Source organism: Podarcis raffonei, chromosome 4 (genome assembly GCF_027172205.1).
Source record: "Podarcis raffonei isolate rPodRaf1 chromosome 4, rPodRaf1.pri, whole genome shotgun sequence".
NCBI lineage: Eukaryota > Metazoa > Chordata > Lepidosauria > Squamata > Lacertidae > Podarcis > Podarcis raffonei.
Window position 1 is genome coordinate 24,133,714 of NC_070605.1, and position 15,206 is coordinate 24,148,919.

Here is a 15,206-nt window from a genome sequence, read left to right on the forward strand (position 1 = left end):
CATAATCTGTAATACTTTTCACCCACTTACTCTGGGTATTTCTTCCTCTGTCGTCTTAAGATGTGTCCCCCCCCCCGCGCTTTTGACAGTGCCCCAAATGTGACACCTTGGCAGGCATATTAAAATACTTAGGAAGTACAGTATGTCTTCAAAGTATTGACTGTCAAGAGTCTGGAGGTTTATCTGAATCCCACTTGCCTGTAGGGTTTTGACATTATGATAAATGTCCCAACCTACAGCAGCCTTTCGGTGAATAAATCTAATACTCTTTATTTAGGAGGAAACTTTGGCCTTTTCTCCCCGTCCCCTTATGACAAGAAAATTAAACACATTTTAAAAGTAATACTGTTCCCCCACACGAACATACCTTATTTCACACAGAGATTTTTAAGATTCTCCCCTCCCTCTTTTTAATGGAAAGCTAAGGTTGAGAAATCTGTAGGCTGCCTAATTTGCAGGTACGGTCTGACAAATATCCCCAGGCAAACAGTAAGGTCATGTATTAATTATGATTAGAAAATTACATTTTCCCTCTCTTCAAATAGTGAAAATTTACTATGTGCATACAGGAGAACATTTATTTTTTGAAAAATTCAGTGGATGGGTAATTAATTTTGCAGCGCAAACATCCACCAATTTGCCCTTAGGCTACAACGTCTACATATAATGGAAAAGGTTCTGCAAGTCATTCCCCATGTGAGTTGATACAGAGCTAGTTATGTAATGTGTGAAAGTCACTCTAGAGAATGCTGCAGCTGAAATGCTCAGCCAATTCAGCGCAGAATGTTACTCTGAGAACGAAAGGTGGACCTGGAAGCAGTAGCTTGTTCCCTGTAGTACCTCTATAATCCCCACACCCTGCAATTCCAATGCCTGCTAGTTTGGATTTGTGTAACTCATTCTTAGGCAAAATGCTATGCCATTCTGCTCATGGAATTGTATATATAAAACTTAAACTTTGAGATCCAAGGCTGGATTCTAGCCTATCCAACTGCACTGGTTACCAACTAGTTTCTGGACCCAATTCAAAGTGTTGGTTTTGACCTATAAAGCCTTAAACATCTCAGGACTGCAATACCTAAAGGACCACCTCTTTCCATATGAACCTACCCGGACCCTGAGATCATCTTCTGAGGTCCTTTTTCGTGTGCCTCCTCCTCAAGAGGTCCGGAGGGTGGCAACACAAGAACGGGCCTTATCTGCAGTGGCTCCCCATTTGTAGAATGCTCTCCCCAGGGAGGTTTGCCTGGTGCCTTCATTATATACCTTTAGGCGACAGGCAAAAATGTTCCTCTTTAACAACCCCTTTGGCTGATTGTCATCCAATGCTCTTTTAAAAAATGTGTTTCTTTTTTTGGGGGGGGGTGTGTTATTCAGTTTTTTCCCTGTTTTTATTTTGATTATGTATTCTGTTTTTTATATTGTGATTTTATCCTGTGATAACATGCTAAGGCTACCGACCTGTTCATGCCCATCAGGATATTGGATACCTTACAGTTAGCTGCTGCTTTGAATCTTTCCTCAAAACCGACCTTCATTTGGCACTGCCACAATTTCACCTATGTCGCACTGATGCTGCTTCACATTTGTCTTGCCGGTCTTACGTGGCTCCCAGCCAGAAATTTCACAGTCTTCTGCCATATTCATGTTCTGTTAAGTACCTAGCTAACATTTTAGCTGTAGAGAAATATCTAGTTCAGCTGTTCGGCTGGGCTTCCCTGATTTTGAGCTGAGTGGTTTCTTCTTAACGGTCATAGGAACGAAGCAACTTCTTGGTGGCTAATTAGTCGTCATCAATTGTGAAGACATCAGTCTGATTACAGCCTTTAAAAGCAAAATATAATACCTGGCCAAAAAAAAAAAAAGAAGAGCATTGTGGGTTTAGAAGCCACCTCCTTGCTTCTGCTGTTTGGCCAGGTGGGTTTTGGTGCAATGTGGTCATGTGTTGTGTGCTCATTGAAAGCCCAGAATGAATGCAAATGTGAACATGGAAGAAGTGATCCATTTGGAGGCCCCTCACGGAAAAGAGTTGATGGCCCAAGCGAGGGGGGATCAGTAGTTCCTGGTTCCCCAGAAAGACAGGAGAGAGAGACAGAGAGAGGGGCTCCATTATGCACACAGTCTATTGAGGGTTACGGACTTACAATGGGGACGGGTGTGGAAATGAAAACAGGCAGAGCTTGTGGTGAGTAAAGGGTAAGTTGTGAATGAGGTAAAAAAGAGCTTTCAAGAATGAGCAGAAGTGGCAGAGATTACCCATCACGCCAATCCATTTTACTGAGAGGACATTTCATTAATTGCAATACTATGGGGGGATATAATTTGGGTTACTTTCTGGAAATTGTGAAACATAACAAGATTTTAATAACCAACCGAAAACGTGGTGTTTATAAAATTTACTGTTTGCATTTTGACATTGTTACATATTTGCAACGTGCATGCAGTGACCCCCAAAATGAATTACCTTACAGGGACTTTGTTGTTGTTGCTTTTTTCCATTAGAGATGTGTAACACATATGAAAAGTAGAACTGCATATTAGAGGACGTTAGCATGCCTGGCGGTGTTTCAGAATAAAACACAGTGCTTCCCTTTAAGGCACAATAGCTCTATTTTTCAAGCGTACAAGTCATTTGATTTTAATCACCAATTCTTTCCATGTAAATGGCTTATGGTGAAGCAAAAGCAAATGATACAATCTCATATTCTTAATGTGAAATATGGACATGCAGCCTCCCAGAAAGCACTGCCTCTTGAATAAGTTATGACGGTTTAGCAAAATCTGAAAATCTGAGTGATATCGAGCATTGTGAAAGCCTGCAGATAAAAGCCCAGTCGTAAAATAAGAGCTACCCATTGAAGCAAAAATAGTATGATTATGATTTGTGTGTTTCTTCATTGTTTCTCCCCCATTTTTGTTTCTGGCACGGCACAGCTCTGATTTCCACTTAGAGGCTTCTGCATAACTTCCATCACACAAATTGCAGTTTCAGTTGCTTGGAGTCCAATCTTGCTGAGGCGGATTCATGGGTGCTCCCTTGAATAAGGAAGCTAAATAAAAGAAAGCCATGCTATTTTCTGTTTCGGAGCGTTACTCATTCTTTACCTTTTGTCCCACAAATTACATCCGTCTCACACGAACAGGGACCTGGTGGCAGTGCCTGTCCTTGCATAAACCTTTCCTCTGAAATTCCACTTGCTATAAGTTTATTCAAAAAGCCTTCTACTCCCTTACAAGCAGGCACATAACCAGATTTCTATTAAGCCTGCATCATCCTTTTGTATCTCCCAATCTTTCCCCCCTATAAATTATTCCATATATTATGTTGCCATCTGTCCTCCTATCTAATACATTGCCCTGGTTCTGCATGTGTTGCTACCACTCTTCCATGAAATGTGATTCCATCTGCCTGCCCCCCCCACTCCCTTTCCCCACCAACCATCTTCTCTGGCTAGTATTGCATCTTGATGGATAAAATCTACAAGAGGCTCCTGCTTTGTAACTTCCACGCAATTCATTGGGATTTGCACCTGCTTCCTTTGGAAGCCCTATTAAAACGAAGTGAGCTTGCAGAGGAGCCTGGTGACTTGCACCCTGCCATTTCCATATGACTCAATTATATTTGGTTGACATGAAATGGGAGACAAATGAGTGTCGCCAAAATAGCAAAGGGTAACAAAATAACCTGGTGCCTAGAGGAATCTTTCCTCTGTTGAATTTTTCATGTTGTCCTCTTTCAAATCTGTTTTCAGCTTGTTCTGGTTTGTCAGCTGTCTGAGCTTTTCTTCTTCTTCTTCTTCCTCCTCCTCCTCCCCCCCCCACTCCATTCCTCCCAGGTCACTGTTAATGTAGCTTGACTCCCCCCCCCCAACTCCTTTTCCAAAGGTAGCACTTGAAAAGAGAGCAGGTGGTTTTTCAGAGAAATGGGCAAGTGACACAGGTTGACAAGCTACAGCAAAGCAGGTCACGACAAAGTAGTTTGGAAATTGGATTGGAGGAGGTAGAAAATTGAGTCCTGCCTTAGAGGGGCCAGGATCTTGCACGAAATGCACCAGAATTGAACAAGTCACAGTTGGGTTGCTGGGGCAGTAAGACATGACCTACATCGTGGGAACACATTGGTGGAGAGGCAGGGAAGAGTGAGTGGGTTTTCCATTCATTCTCGGTTTCTTTCATCCTCCTGCTGTGTTATCAAAACAATCACGATCTTCTTAGAATAACTTAGACAAATTTGGTTGTGGGTGTCCCAGGCAGTGATCGCTTACGCATGTGCATGGATGTGTCCATATACATTAGACAGGTATAATGTCTCTTCTTCATTGCACAGCCACAGAAGAGGGGGTTTTGCAGTTACCTTATTGAGTTTCACAGCGTTATCTCTGGCTCACAATGGGCAGCATTTTGCAGACCAAGGATGGGGAACCTATGGTTCTGCAGCTGCTCTCAACTCAGACCAGTGGCCTTGCTGGCAGGGCTTGATAGGAATTCTAGTTCGGCAACACCTAGAGGGCCAAACACCCACACTTGCTGTAAATCAAGGATAGGGAACCTATGGCCCTCCATATGTTGTTGGATCATGGCTCCTGTCAACTCTGATCATTGGGCACGCTGGCTGGGAGTTGATGGGAGTTGGAGTCCAGCAATATTTGCATGATTACAAATTGTGACAACTTTGCTCTGTTCAGAGGACAAATCTATGCCTGATTCTATGTAGCGGAAACTGAGTCCGGCAGTTAAGTTTTGCACCTTAGTTCCCTCAGCAACGACTGCCATGTCGGGGGTGGATGGGAATTTAGTGTTCTAGGATGAGTCTTCGGGCATATAGCATATACATTTCCTTTACTTAACTTAAAAGTAACTTAAGCATTACAAAAAGAAGATAAATAAGGTGAATAACATAAAAACCTTATAAAATGCTAGTATTGTTGTTGCTGTTTAGTTGTTTAGTCGTGTCCAACTCTTTGTGACCCCATGGACCAGAGCACGCCAGGCACTCCTGTCTTCCACTGCCTCCCGCAGTTTGGTCAAACTCATGCTGGTAGCTTCGAGAACACTGTCCAACCATCTCATCCTCTGTCGTCCCCTTCTCCTTGTGCCCTCCATCTTTCCCAACATCAGGGTCTTTTCCAGGGAGTCTTCTCTTCTCATGAGGTGGCCAAAGTATTGGAGCCTCAGCTTCAGGATCTGTCCTTCCAGTGAGCACTCAGGGCTGATTTCCTTCAGAATGGAGAGGTTTGATCCATGGGACTCTCAAGAGTCTTCTCCAGCACCAGAATTCAAAAGCATCAATTCTTTGGCGATCAGCCTTCTTTATGGTCCAGCTCTCACTTCCATACATCACTACTGGGAAAACCGTAGCTTTTACTATACGGACCTTTGTTGGCAAGGTGATGTCTCTGCTTTTTAAGATGCTGTCTAGGTTTGTCATTGCTAATGCTAGTATTACAAATCTAAAATACTGATGATTGATATAGAGCTGAGAAGCTCTAATTAAATCGTAGTTATTTGAATCAGCAACACTAAAATTGGGCTGCAAGCAAAAGGTGATATGAAAGGGTGATATACGCTGAGAGAAAGGGATATTTATACCCAGTTTTTCCTTTGGGAGAGAGATACTTTTCTAACCTTTCTCAGTTATCAAAGAAAACCAAGACTACATTCCACAAAATATCCAATTTCATGAAAGGATGTGGTAAATGAGATGCCCAAAATACATACACTGCAACTTCTGCAATAATTTTGATTAAACATAATTTACTTTCATCAAAGCAAAATAATTTCAGCAACATCTTATAAAACTACATCAATTGCAGACGATTTCTGTTTTTTAAAAACCTACCTGGGTAGAAGTTACACAGACATGTTCTCAAAAGCTGAGTTATACAAGGATGCGTTTGGCTCCCATCTGCGCATACTTCAAGTATAAATGTTTAAAAATAGCATACGCCTTGAACACCACTTTTTTAACCAACCTATAAAGGTGGATTGATTAAGCCAGGCAAATTCAAGGTTTTCTTTTTATAAAAGGCAACAGAAGCAAGATAGGGAACGGAGAGTCGTGATGTACTAGTCTGGTATGCAGGTCTGTCCTGTCTCTGAAGGACATTACAGAAATAGAAATACGACTTTTATTTCCATTTTAATGTGTTTAATTGTGTTGCATTGGAGTAAGGAACATCAGCAATAGGGCCTGTTCCTAGCCAGAATGGATGCATAAGTGGGAATATGTCAGGGTCCCCGTCACTGTCACACTTAGTAAGCAGAGGTTAATAATAGACTGCTGTAGACTTTTCAGATGACTCAGCTGTAGACTTTCCAAGATGTCAAATATGGGATCTGCCCTGCTAGAGCTGCAGCATATCAGTTTAAACCTCTGTAGCTGAATAAACTAATAGGAGAACATTGAAGAAGATTTCCCCCCAATTCAACCTTGCTTGGTGATATGCATTGAAGTATCCATGAAAATCTCATCCCTATCCTCTTGTCCCTCCAGTGTCTAACTTGACTTTATAATCTCTTGATGCACATATTTTGGCATCCCTTGCTGAGCAGTGGTGCAGGGGGTCTTTTTCATCTGCGGGTTTGTCAGCTGAACATGTGCGCGAGTGAAAATTCCATTACCAATAGAAGCAGCACATGGAGAGCTTGTTTATAAAAAGAAAAGTTGGCATTGGGATGGGAGAGTCTTGTTTGAATGCCTTAGTTGGACCTCATGTAGGCCTTGGAATCATTGCTGCTGCGAGATCATAGAATTGTAGAGTTGGAAGAGACCACGATGGTCATCTGGTCCAAACCTCTGCAATGCAGGACTCCTCCACCCAACAAACTCATGACCCTGAGCTTTAAGAGCCTCATGCTCTACTGACTGAGCTATCCGGGCTCACAGACATACTAAGTTGCTGTTGGTTGTGTATGGTGGTGGGCGACTATGTGTTGAGAAGGCAGGACAACTGCAGTGTTTGGGAAAAGTGAGATTTTGTGAAGCTGAAAATACCAGAGACAACAAAGCTGAGTTGATGGGAGGAACTGAATTGCTCATAAAGCATCAGTCTGGCTAAATCAATCATAGAGTGTAATTTTTATATAAACACAGGAGGTTTTGCAGTTCCATAGGGACTGTTCTTCCATTTTAAAAGTTGAATGTGTAATGTGCTCTACAAGACATACTTGCTGATGTTGAAACCCCTCAAGCTGCTCCATTATACACTTACACTTCCCCACACAAACCAACCTGGACCCTGAAGGCCCATCTGAGGCCCTTCTCTGTGTCTCCCCTCTACAAATGGTCTGGAGGGTAGAAACACAAGAATAGGCCTTTTCAGTGGTGGCTCCCTGCTCATGGAATGTTCCCCTCAGGAAGATTTGCCTGGCATTATCTCTATCTGTTTTTAAGTGCCTGGCAACAAATTTTCATTTTATTTGAACTTTTATTTGGCCTAAATTTGAAGGGTTTCCAGTACTTGTGGCCTTTTAGAGTGGCAGGATGTTCAAGACTTGCCTTTTATCTCTCTTCTTCTTCTTCTTCTTCTTCTTCTTCTTCTTCTTCTTCTTCTATGCCGCCCATCTGACTAGGTTGCCGTAGCCACTCTGGGCGGCTCCCAACAGAATATTAAAAACAGATGAACAGGCTCATCACAGCTATCTGCCAATCACCCATTCCCACCACCCTTCTGAGTAATACCCCTCCCCACCTTCTCACTATATAGAGGGATCTGGCAACTTCTGTTTCAAGTGTATCTGAAGAAGTGTGCATGCACACGAAAGCTCATACCAAGAACTAACTTAGTTGGTCTTTAAGGTGCTACTGGAAAGAAAAAATTTTTTTGTTTTGACTATGGCAGACCAACACGGCTACCTTTCTGTAACCAGGGCTGAACAATGTTTTTTTAAAAAGAAATCTTTTTAAAGTTTCTATTTTTTGTTATTGGTTTTAGTGTTAATAATGTGTTCATCAATCACTTTGGGTCACTTTTGTGAGGAAAGCAACTAATAACTATTGGTAATAATCATATTTAATTTTTCACCCACAGGAAAAACGACTGAAAGAAAAGGCAGCAAGAAGAGAAGCCAGAAAGAAAAATGCAAAAGTAAGGCTATTTTTCATTCTTTCACAGAAATTTTATGACCTCTGCATACTATGAAGTGTAAGAGGGAATTATCTTATTTTAGGAATCGAAATAGGCTTTATGTATCTTGGAAAAGAGATCATTGTAGAAAGTTCACTGAGGATGTCTGTCATGGTGAAAGTGGGAGAAATTCAATGCTGAGAATTGCTGGAGAAGGTGCTGGAAGCAAAACAACAGATATAATAACATCTGTATATGAAATGGCAAAAGGGGAGCCGAGGGTGACTCATGGCAATAAAATTATACAGAACAATACAAAACTACATGGAACTGTTAGAACCAGCTTATGAAGATCTCCCATCCTTCCCCGCCAAGTCATAAGTGTGTTTAAGCGTTACATTGGCCTCTATATTAACTGCAGCCACCACTAATGAAAGTTTCCTCTTAACCTGGTTTTGAAGCTAGGTAGCATTCCCTGATTGAGAACCTTCAAGACAACTCGGTAGCTTCACCTGGTCTAAAATGCAGTGGCCAGTGTTCCATTTAGAACTCTGGAACCAGCTGCACTGGTTACCAGTTCATTTGCAAGCCCAAACCGAGTTGTTCACATGAATGTTGAGAGTCCTAAATTGCTTAGGCCCCCAAATATCTAAAAGACCTCCTCAGACCCTTTCAGGTGTTAAGATTGACAGAGGGGGCCCTCTTTGTAGTTCCACCACCCTTGTGTCAAGGGGAGACAGACAGACAGACAGACAGAACTCTGATAGGGCATTTATTTTTATTTATTTGTTATTTTGCTATTAGTACTGCTTCATTATTTCTATCTTCCTTTGTACATTATTTCTATATTTTACACAACAGGGGTTTTGTCTCTACCCCCCCCCCCCGAATGTAAATTTTCATTTCCCTTGGATTATGTATGAACGCATTTGAATGTAATGTAGCCACGACTAAAGGAACTGCAGTGCAACTTTACTGATTTAGTGTTCAGGAAGAGTTTTCTTCTACCTGAAGTTTGGAATCCTTATGCCATACATAATTCCCAGGAGCCAGCCTTCCAAAGAAGATGTGAATGCAAATCGCATGTTTAGCTGTAATTTTGCATTGGCATATTTATTGTGGCAAGATGTTCATCCTGTTCAAGAGACATGCTGATTTTTTCCAGGACGAAGGTCCAATTGTGTGCGTCATTTCGTCTACCTGAATAACCATGATTTGTACTTGACACTTAGCAAAGATTGGTTTCCTTTGAGAGCAAACTCAAGGTGCTGCTGTGCTGATCCCCTTTCTGCATTCTCTTCATCTTGTCAGTGGAACTTGGAGAACTGGACTGGGAAAATGACTTGCATTGTAGTCTGGAAGTTGAGACACCAGTGCTCTTCTTCAAGAAACAAAGACTGGTTGTGATGAGCAACTCTTTATTAAAACGTAGCTTTCAGAAATACCATATTGCAGCATGACGTGCAAATCATGTCTGGGGTTGTGGGTACTGGTCCTAAACGCTACATCTCAAATATGTTTCTGTTGTCCAGCCCAGGGTCCTCACAGTCAGGAACTGAAGCCTGATTATAACAAGACGTTTCTCTGTGCTGACCAGGAATGGGCAGAAGGCCACACTTACAGAATTTGCACTTCACCTGGCCAATTCAAGCACTTCAGGTAGTGCAGAATAGTGATCTATGTATTAACAGGGACCAGCCACAGAGGGCCTTCAAAAGCTATGCTAGGGAAGGGCCATAGATTGCATGATTTGCTGGGCAAAGGTCCCAGATTTTAAATCTGGCATCTCTCAGTAAGACTGGGAAAGACTCTTGACTGAAATCCCAAAGAGCTATTGACATTTAGTGTACACCAGGGATGGGGAATGTCCTTGACTTGATGGACCGGATTCTTATCAGGATCGGCCTTGTTGGCCAAGTGACATCAGGTGCAAGATGCTTTGATTTAACCCTCTTGCCCATCAGCTGATGTTGCAAGTGGATGTGTATGGGAAACTGTCCTCATGTGCCAACTTGGAAGCCCCTGATGGGCAAAGATTGGCCCAAGGACTCGAGGTTCCCTACCCTTTTTATAGACCAGGGGTAGGCAACCTAAGGCCCATGGGCCACAAGCAATCCATGGGGGTCGATTAACCGGCCCACGAACCGCCCCTGAACCGAGCTGCCTGCTTCCGCGGCACCGAAAATCGCGTCTGCGCAGACACAGACGCCGGAAATCACGAGCGGGCACGCAATCCGGCCCACGGAGGGATCTCCACTGGAGTGAACCAGCCCAGGCGAGGTAAACCTTGCCTACCCCTGTTATAGACAGTAGTGAGCTAGATGGACCATTGATCTGACTGTAGAATACAGTTTCATATGTTCCTAGCTCACCTGCATTAGCTGCCTTTAGTCTATTAGTCTATCACTTCAAGATTTTGGTTATGACCACAATCATAGCATCATAGAGTTGGAAGGGACCCAAGAGACCTCTAGTCCAACCCCCTGCAATGGCAGAGCCTAGAATGTTTTGGGAACATCTCTTATATGGACCTCTCTGAGATCAGCTGGAGAATCCTTCATCTGGATCCAACCACTACACTATACCATACTGGTATATATATTTCATAAAACATTTGTATATTAAGTGCATTTCAGGCAGAAAGGCAATTAATATATTTTATAAACAAATAAATAACATTTGAGAAAATGTTAGGTAGAGAGAAACATGAAATCCTGAAAAAAATTGACCTAAGGCGATTCCCCACCCCCTCCCAGATCATCCTGAATACCTCACACAGGGTTCAGGAATCTGTGGCCTCCAGGGGTTGCTGAACTACAACTCCCATCAGCCCTAGCTAGGATGATGGACAGTCAGGGATTATGGGGAGTTGCTGTTCACCAACTTCTGAAGGAGCACAAGGTCCCCTCTCATGACCCTCTCTTTGGGAACTGTTCCTCTGTTGGCATCTTCCGTCAGCACCATTTTCCCCTAGTATTTATATACTATCCGATTTTATTTTTAAATTTTTATTGGAAATTTTATTTACAACATAACCCACCCATACAGAAATCCACCCTCATTAAACGTGAACATAACATACAATGAGCATAACATACAACAATACAAACAACCATTATCCTGGCTTCCTTATTTACTTCTTATAAGCTGTTTCCTTTATGAATAATTATTAAGATTTTTCTCATTATAATTTAAATACCATCTGATTTTAGTAAAACCTTTACTAAAACCTTCAAGCAGTATTAAAAAACAACCCATTAAAATTATCGATAAAAGACAGTTAAAGCAGGTATTCCATTCCATTACTGATTAAAATGAACAGTAAATAATGCACAGGTTAAAACACGTGTAACTTCTGCGTGTCTCAATATGCTTGTTATAAACGCACATTGAACAGAGTATTGAACTGCGAAGGCACCTGCCTGACGTCAGTAGACGAAGAGTGTAGCCTACAAGGTCAGTTTTTATCATTTATATATTGTCAGATTATATTTCTTTTTCTCCTGTTGGAATGTTGATGGAATGGGGTCAGGACACTTGCTGGGAAGTTGACCTCACTGTGGCCAAGTTCCAGAAATGCCTCAAAAGCACTTCTTTTTTACCTTGCCATGATCAGATCCCAATTCCTACCTCTGTCCTTAACAAAGACTGTTTAGCAGTGGTTCATGGTGGAGTGACTGGCATGTTGTTTTTTGAGGTGTTTCCCACTCCCTGCAGAGCCTTAAAAAAACACCAAAACACCATCTTTGGTTAGACGTGAAAGAGAGAGCTCAAGAATGGTCAGCCCCTAGTCAAGAGATTTTGACAGCTTGGAACCAGGAGTCAAATTCTTCTGAGATTCCTGGGGAGCCAACAGTGATGTGTAGAGAAGGCAGTCCCAAACTGACAGGAGCCCGAGGGATTCTTTTCGAGCTTATCCTTGCATCGGAAATCAGTCTAGTTTCAGCACCAGCGCCTGAAGACTTTCACAAGTTCACCCAGGGTCAGGATCAAGGAGTCCCATGTGGGCTTTCATATTTAACGCTCCGGAAAGAAGCTATAAAACCAGCACTGACTATTACAAAAGAAACTGCTGCTGCTGAATCAAAAATACAGGTTTTCTCTTTGCACCTCAGAACTCTGAACCTTTGTTACATATCTTTAGGCACCAGGCAAAATAAATAAATCCTCTTCTCCCAAGCCTTTGGCTAATTAAACTTTTAAACTGGGGAACAGAGGGCGGTATTGTTTTGTTTGTTACTATGTTACACATTTTTGTGTTTTTATATTGTAAAACGCCCTGTGATCCTTGGATGAAGGGTGGTATAGAAAAATAATAAGAATAAGAATTAATAATAATAATAATAATAATAATAATAATAATAATATCCACAAACAACAAAACATTGGTTAGTGCAAATGATTAAGCAATCACTGCTGTATAAGGTTGTCGACACATATCCCATTCTGTGTAATTTGTTAATTTGGAACAATTTCAAAGGAAGGAGGCTTGAATAATTTTTTAAGTTTACATGGCCGTCCATCAATCAAATTCTCTAGGCAGCTTACACAATAAAAATAAACATTTGTGCAGTGTTTAAAACTACAATAATTGAAACTAAAAAATAATGTAACAACATAGCAAAATTCCCTAATTGAGACATAAAGAATTTGCAGCTCTGCTTAAAACTATGCTAAATGAGTAAAAGCGTAAAGTTTTAAATCTGAAAACAGATTAAAACAGAAAATAAGCCTAGGGTTTGTTTGGAGACACAAGTGTAAAATGGCCTTCAGCTGGTGCCAAAAAGACCATCAAGAAGGGAGGAAACAAACTTCTTTGAGGAGAGCATTTCTTAAGCCACCACTGATAATCGCCACTCCTTTGTAACCACCTGTCTCACCTCACTTGGGTGGGGGCACACAGAGCAGGGCCTCTGAAAAGGGTCTTAAGGTTCATGGAGGTGTATGTGGGTTACAAAGCTACACACGTAGGGCAATGCCTCAGTGCTCACTGGTTATTCTTGACAAGACAAAATCAGGAAGGAACTATCTGAAGAATCGATTGAAAAGGATCTCAGGATTTTGCTGTTTTTATTTATCAACTTTTTAAAAAAAGCAGTGAAAGCAGCAGTGTATTTTGCTTGTAAACAGTGCCCATAAGGCTCGAGGTTGGGTGTGTTTTTGTGGATCTGGATTATTACAATTACAATTATTAATATTCATTTCATTTCTACACCACTTCATCTTTTTAAGGAAAAAATATAAAGCGGTTTACAACCTTATTAGTGGGTGTAAGTGGGTCCTGTAACAAAATCTTGCAGTGCAGCGTGCTCCTGTTCAAAATGCCAGCTGTGCCCTTGGTTCAGGATCCATTCCATTCTGTTCCTCCCATTGGTTTCCTGTTCCTCTTCCCCCACCTCAACAGTTAGTCAATATTCTATAGCTGCTGATCATGTTCAGTGTTTCATTTGGGTTGTTTGAGGTTATTGGAATATAAGGTTGCCCCTTAAGGGAAATTAGGATAACAACAACAACTTCTGCAAACCTTGAGTTCTCCCCAGCCTTCTCTTGTGCATAGGTGGTGCCATTTTGGAAAATAAATTGCTATTAGAATATGGGGATGTGGTGTTTTATTTTGCAATTGGAAAGAGCAGGCCCTTTCCTACATTTTAAAGAGGAATTTGAGAAGCAGCAGGCTGTGTTATTAATGCTCCCTTGTGCTAGCAAACAGGCTTCCTGGCTGGCCATTCTTCAAGACAGAATAGTGGACTAGATGCAACTTCAGTCCGACTCAGCAAGGCAGTGTGTGTCCGTACAACATTACTAGCAATGTGACACCCAGAGTCCGTATTCATCTTTTGTTATATTTTCATCAACTGCAGACTAGGCACAGGCAGGCTTAAATCGAGTTTAGTGCAATTTCAATTTCGGAGCAATGAGGGAGTCTTGCCTAAGAGCCAAAATGTGTCCTAGGTACCATTTCCTTCCTTTGCAACCCTAGTGGACTGCAGAGTGTCTTCTGCTTCCAGGAATCCTTATCTGGATGGAAACATATTTAGGCATAAAGCGCCACACCATTACAAGATGTTTTTGAAATGGCTTCTGTGAATAGCTGGCTCTGTAGCGCTGCTTATCACCACTTTGTGATTTGTGAAAGCATGCACAGTTAGGGCTAGGATCCATGCCCTTATCTTGAACTTCTTTCAGAAATTTTGCATATCACGAAAGATAACATTGCACACAGAATACAAATCATGGCGGTCTTATTAGAGTTGGTGGGTATAATAAAGAGGAAAGAGATTATCCCAGCTCAGTGTGAAACCGGAGGCGAAAAGTTATATTAGGTTCAAGCCAACAAAGAGAAATAATAGAGATCTCAGAGTCTATTTTTATGCCTCTGTGTATAAAAAATTATGCTTAATCCACATTGACTTCATAAATGATCATGACTTTAAATTTTCCTTTCAGGCTCATAACGCTGAAATGTTCCACATTACCTATTTGGTGTGTGTGATGATATACCACAAGGGAGAAATGCAAAAATATATTGGGGAAAAATCAAGTTGGCCCAGTCCTGTTATCATACCTTTTGAAAGAGGACAGATTTGTGGAAATTGCATTAGGGCAACACAATAAAGATGAATGGGAGTGGAGAAAGGGTAGGGAAAAGCTTAACCTTTCTGCCCCTGCAGCTGCTATTTAAAGTTTAAAAACCAGTCACATTAATTGCACTCACACAATTGACATCAAACTTAGCTTGGTTCTTTGATATTGCTCGGATATGCAATAGGGCTTCTCCCTGATGCTCAAAAACTTTCAGCATTTATATAACACTTCCATTTATTCAAAGCATTTTGCATTCATTATCATGTTGCATTCCTTAGAACAACCTGTAAAGTTTGGCTAGTTGCCCAAGCCTTAATGTTGTGTAATTGGGGTTCTCATTGAAAGTGTGAGCCTGAGTTAGGCTTGATGCTGAATGAGTTAATGGAAGCGGTGATTTCAAAACCAAGGACTTTCTGAATCATAGCTCAAGCCATTATCCTACACCAGCTCTCTCCACTGAAAACAATGACTTTCTTCAGCCCCTTTTTCATTTGGTAGAATATGAATGGAGTGACCTAATCTTACATTCCAGGTCTTTCAAATATTGTTATGTCC

General features: G+C 41.5%; 1 protein-coding gene across 1 annotated transcript in view; it reads left to right on the forward strand.

Moving 5' to 3' along the window:
* Positions 1-15,206, forward strand: part of DDX10 (DEAD-box helicase 10) — a 167,335-nt gene that overhangs the window by 113,068 nt on the left and 39,061 nt on the right. The window contains exon 16 of the mRNA XM_053385784.1: positions 8,031-8,087. Coding sequence (XP_053241759.1) covers positions 8,031-8,087 — 57 coding nt within the window. The remainder of the gene's footprint in view (positions 1-8,030; positions 8,088-15,206) is intronic.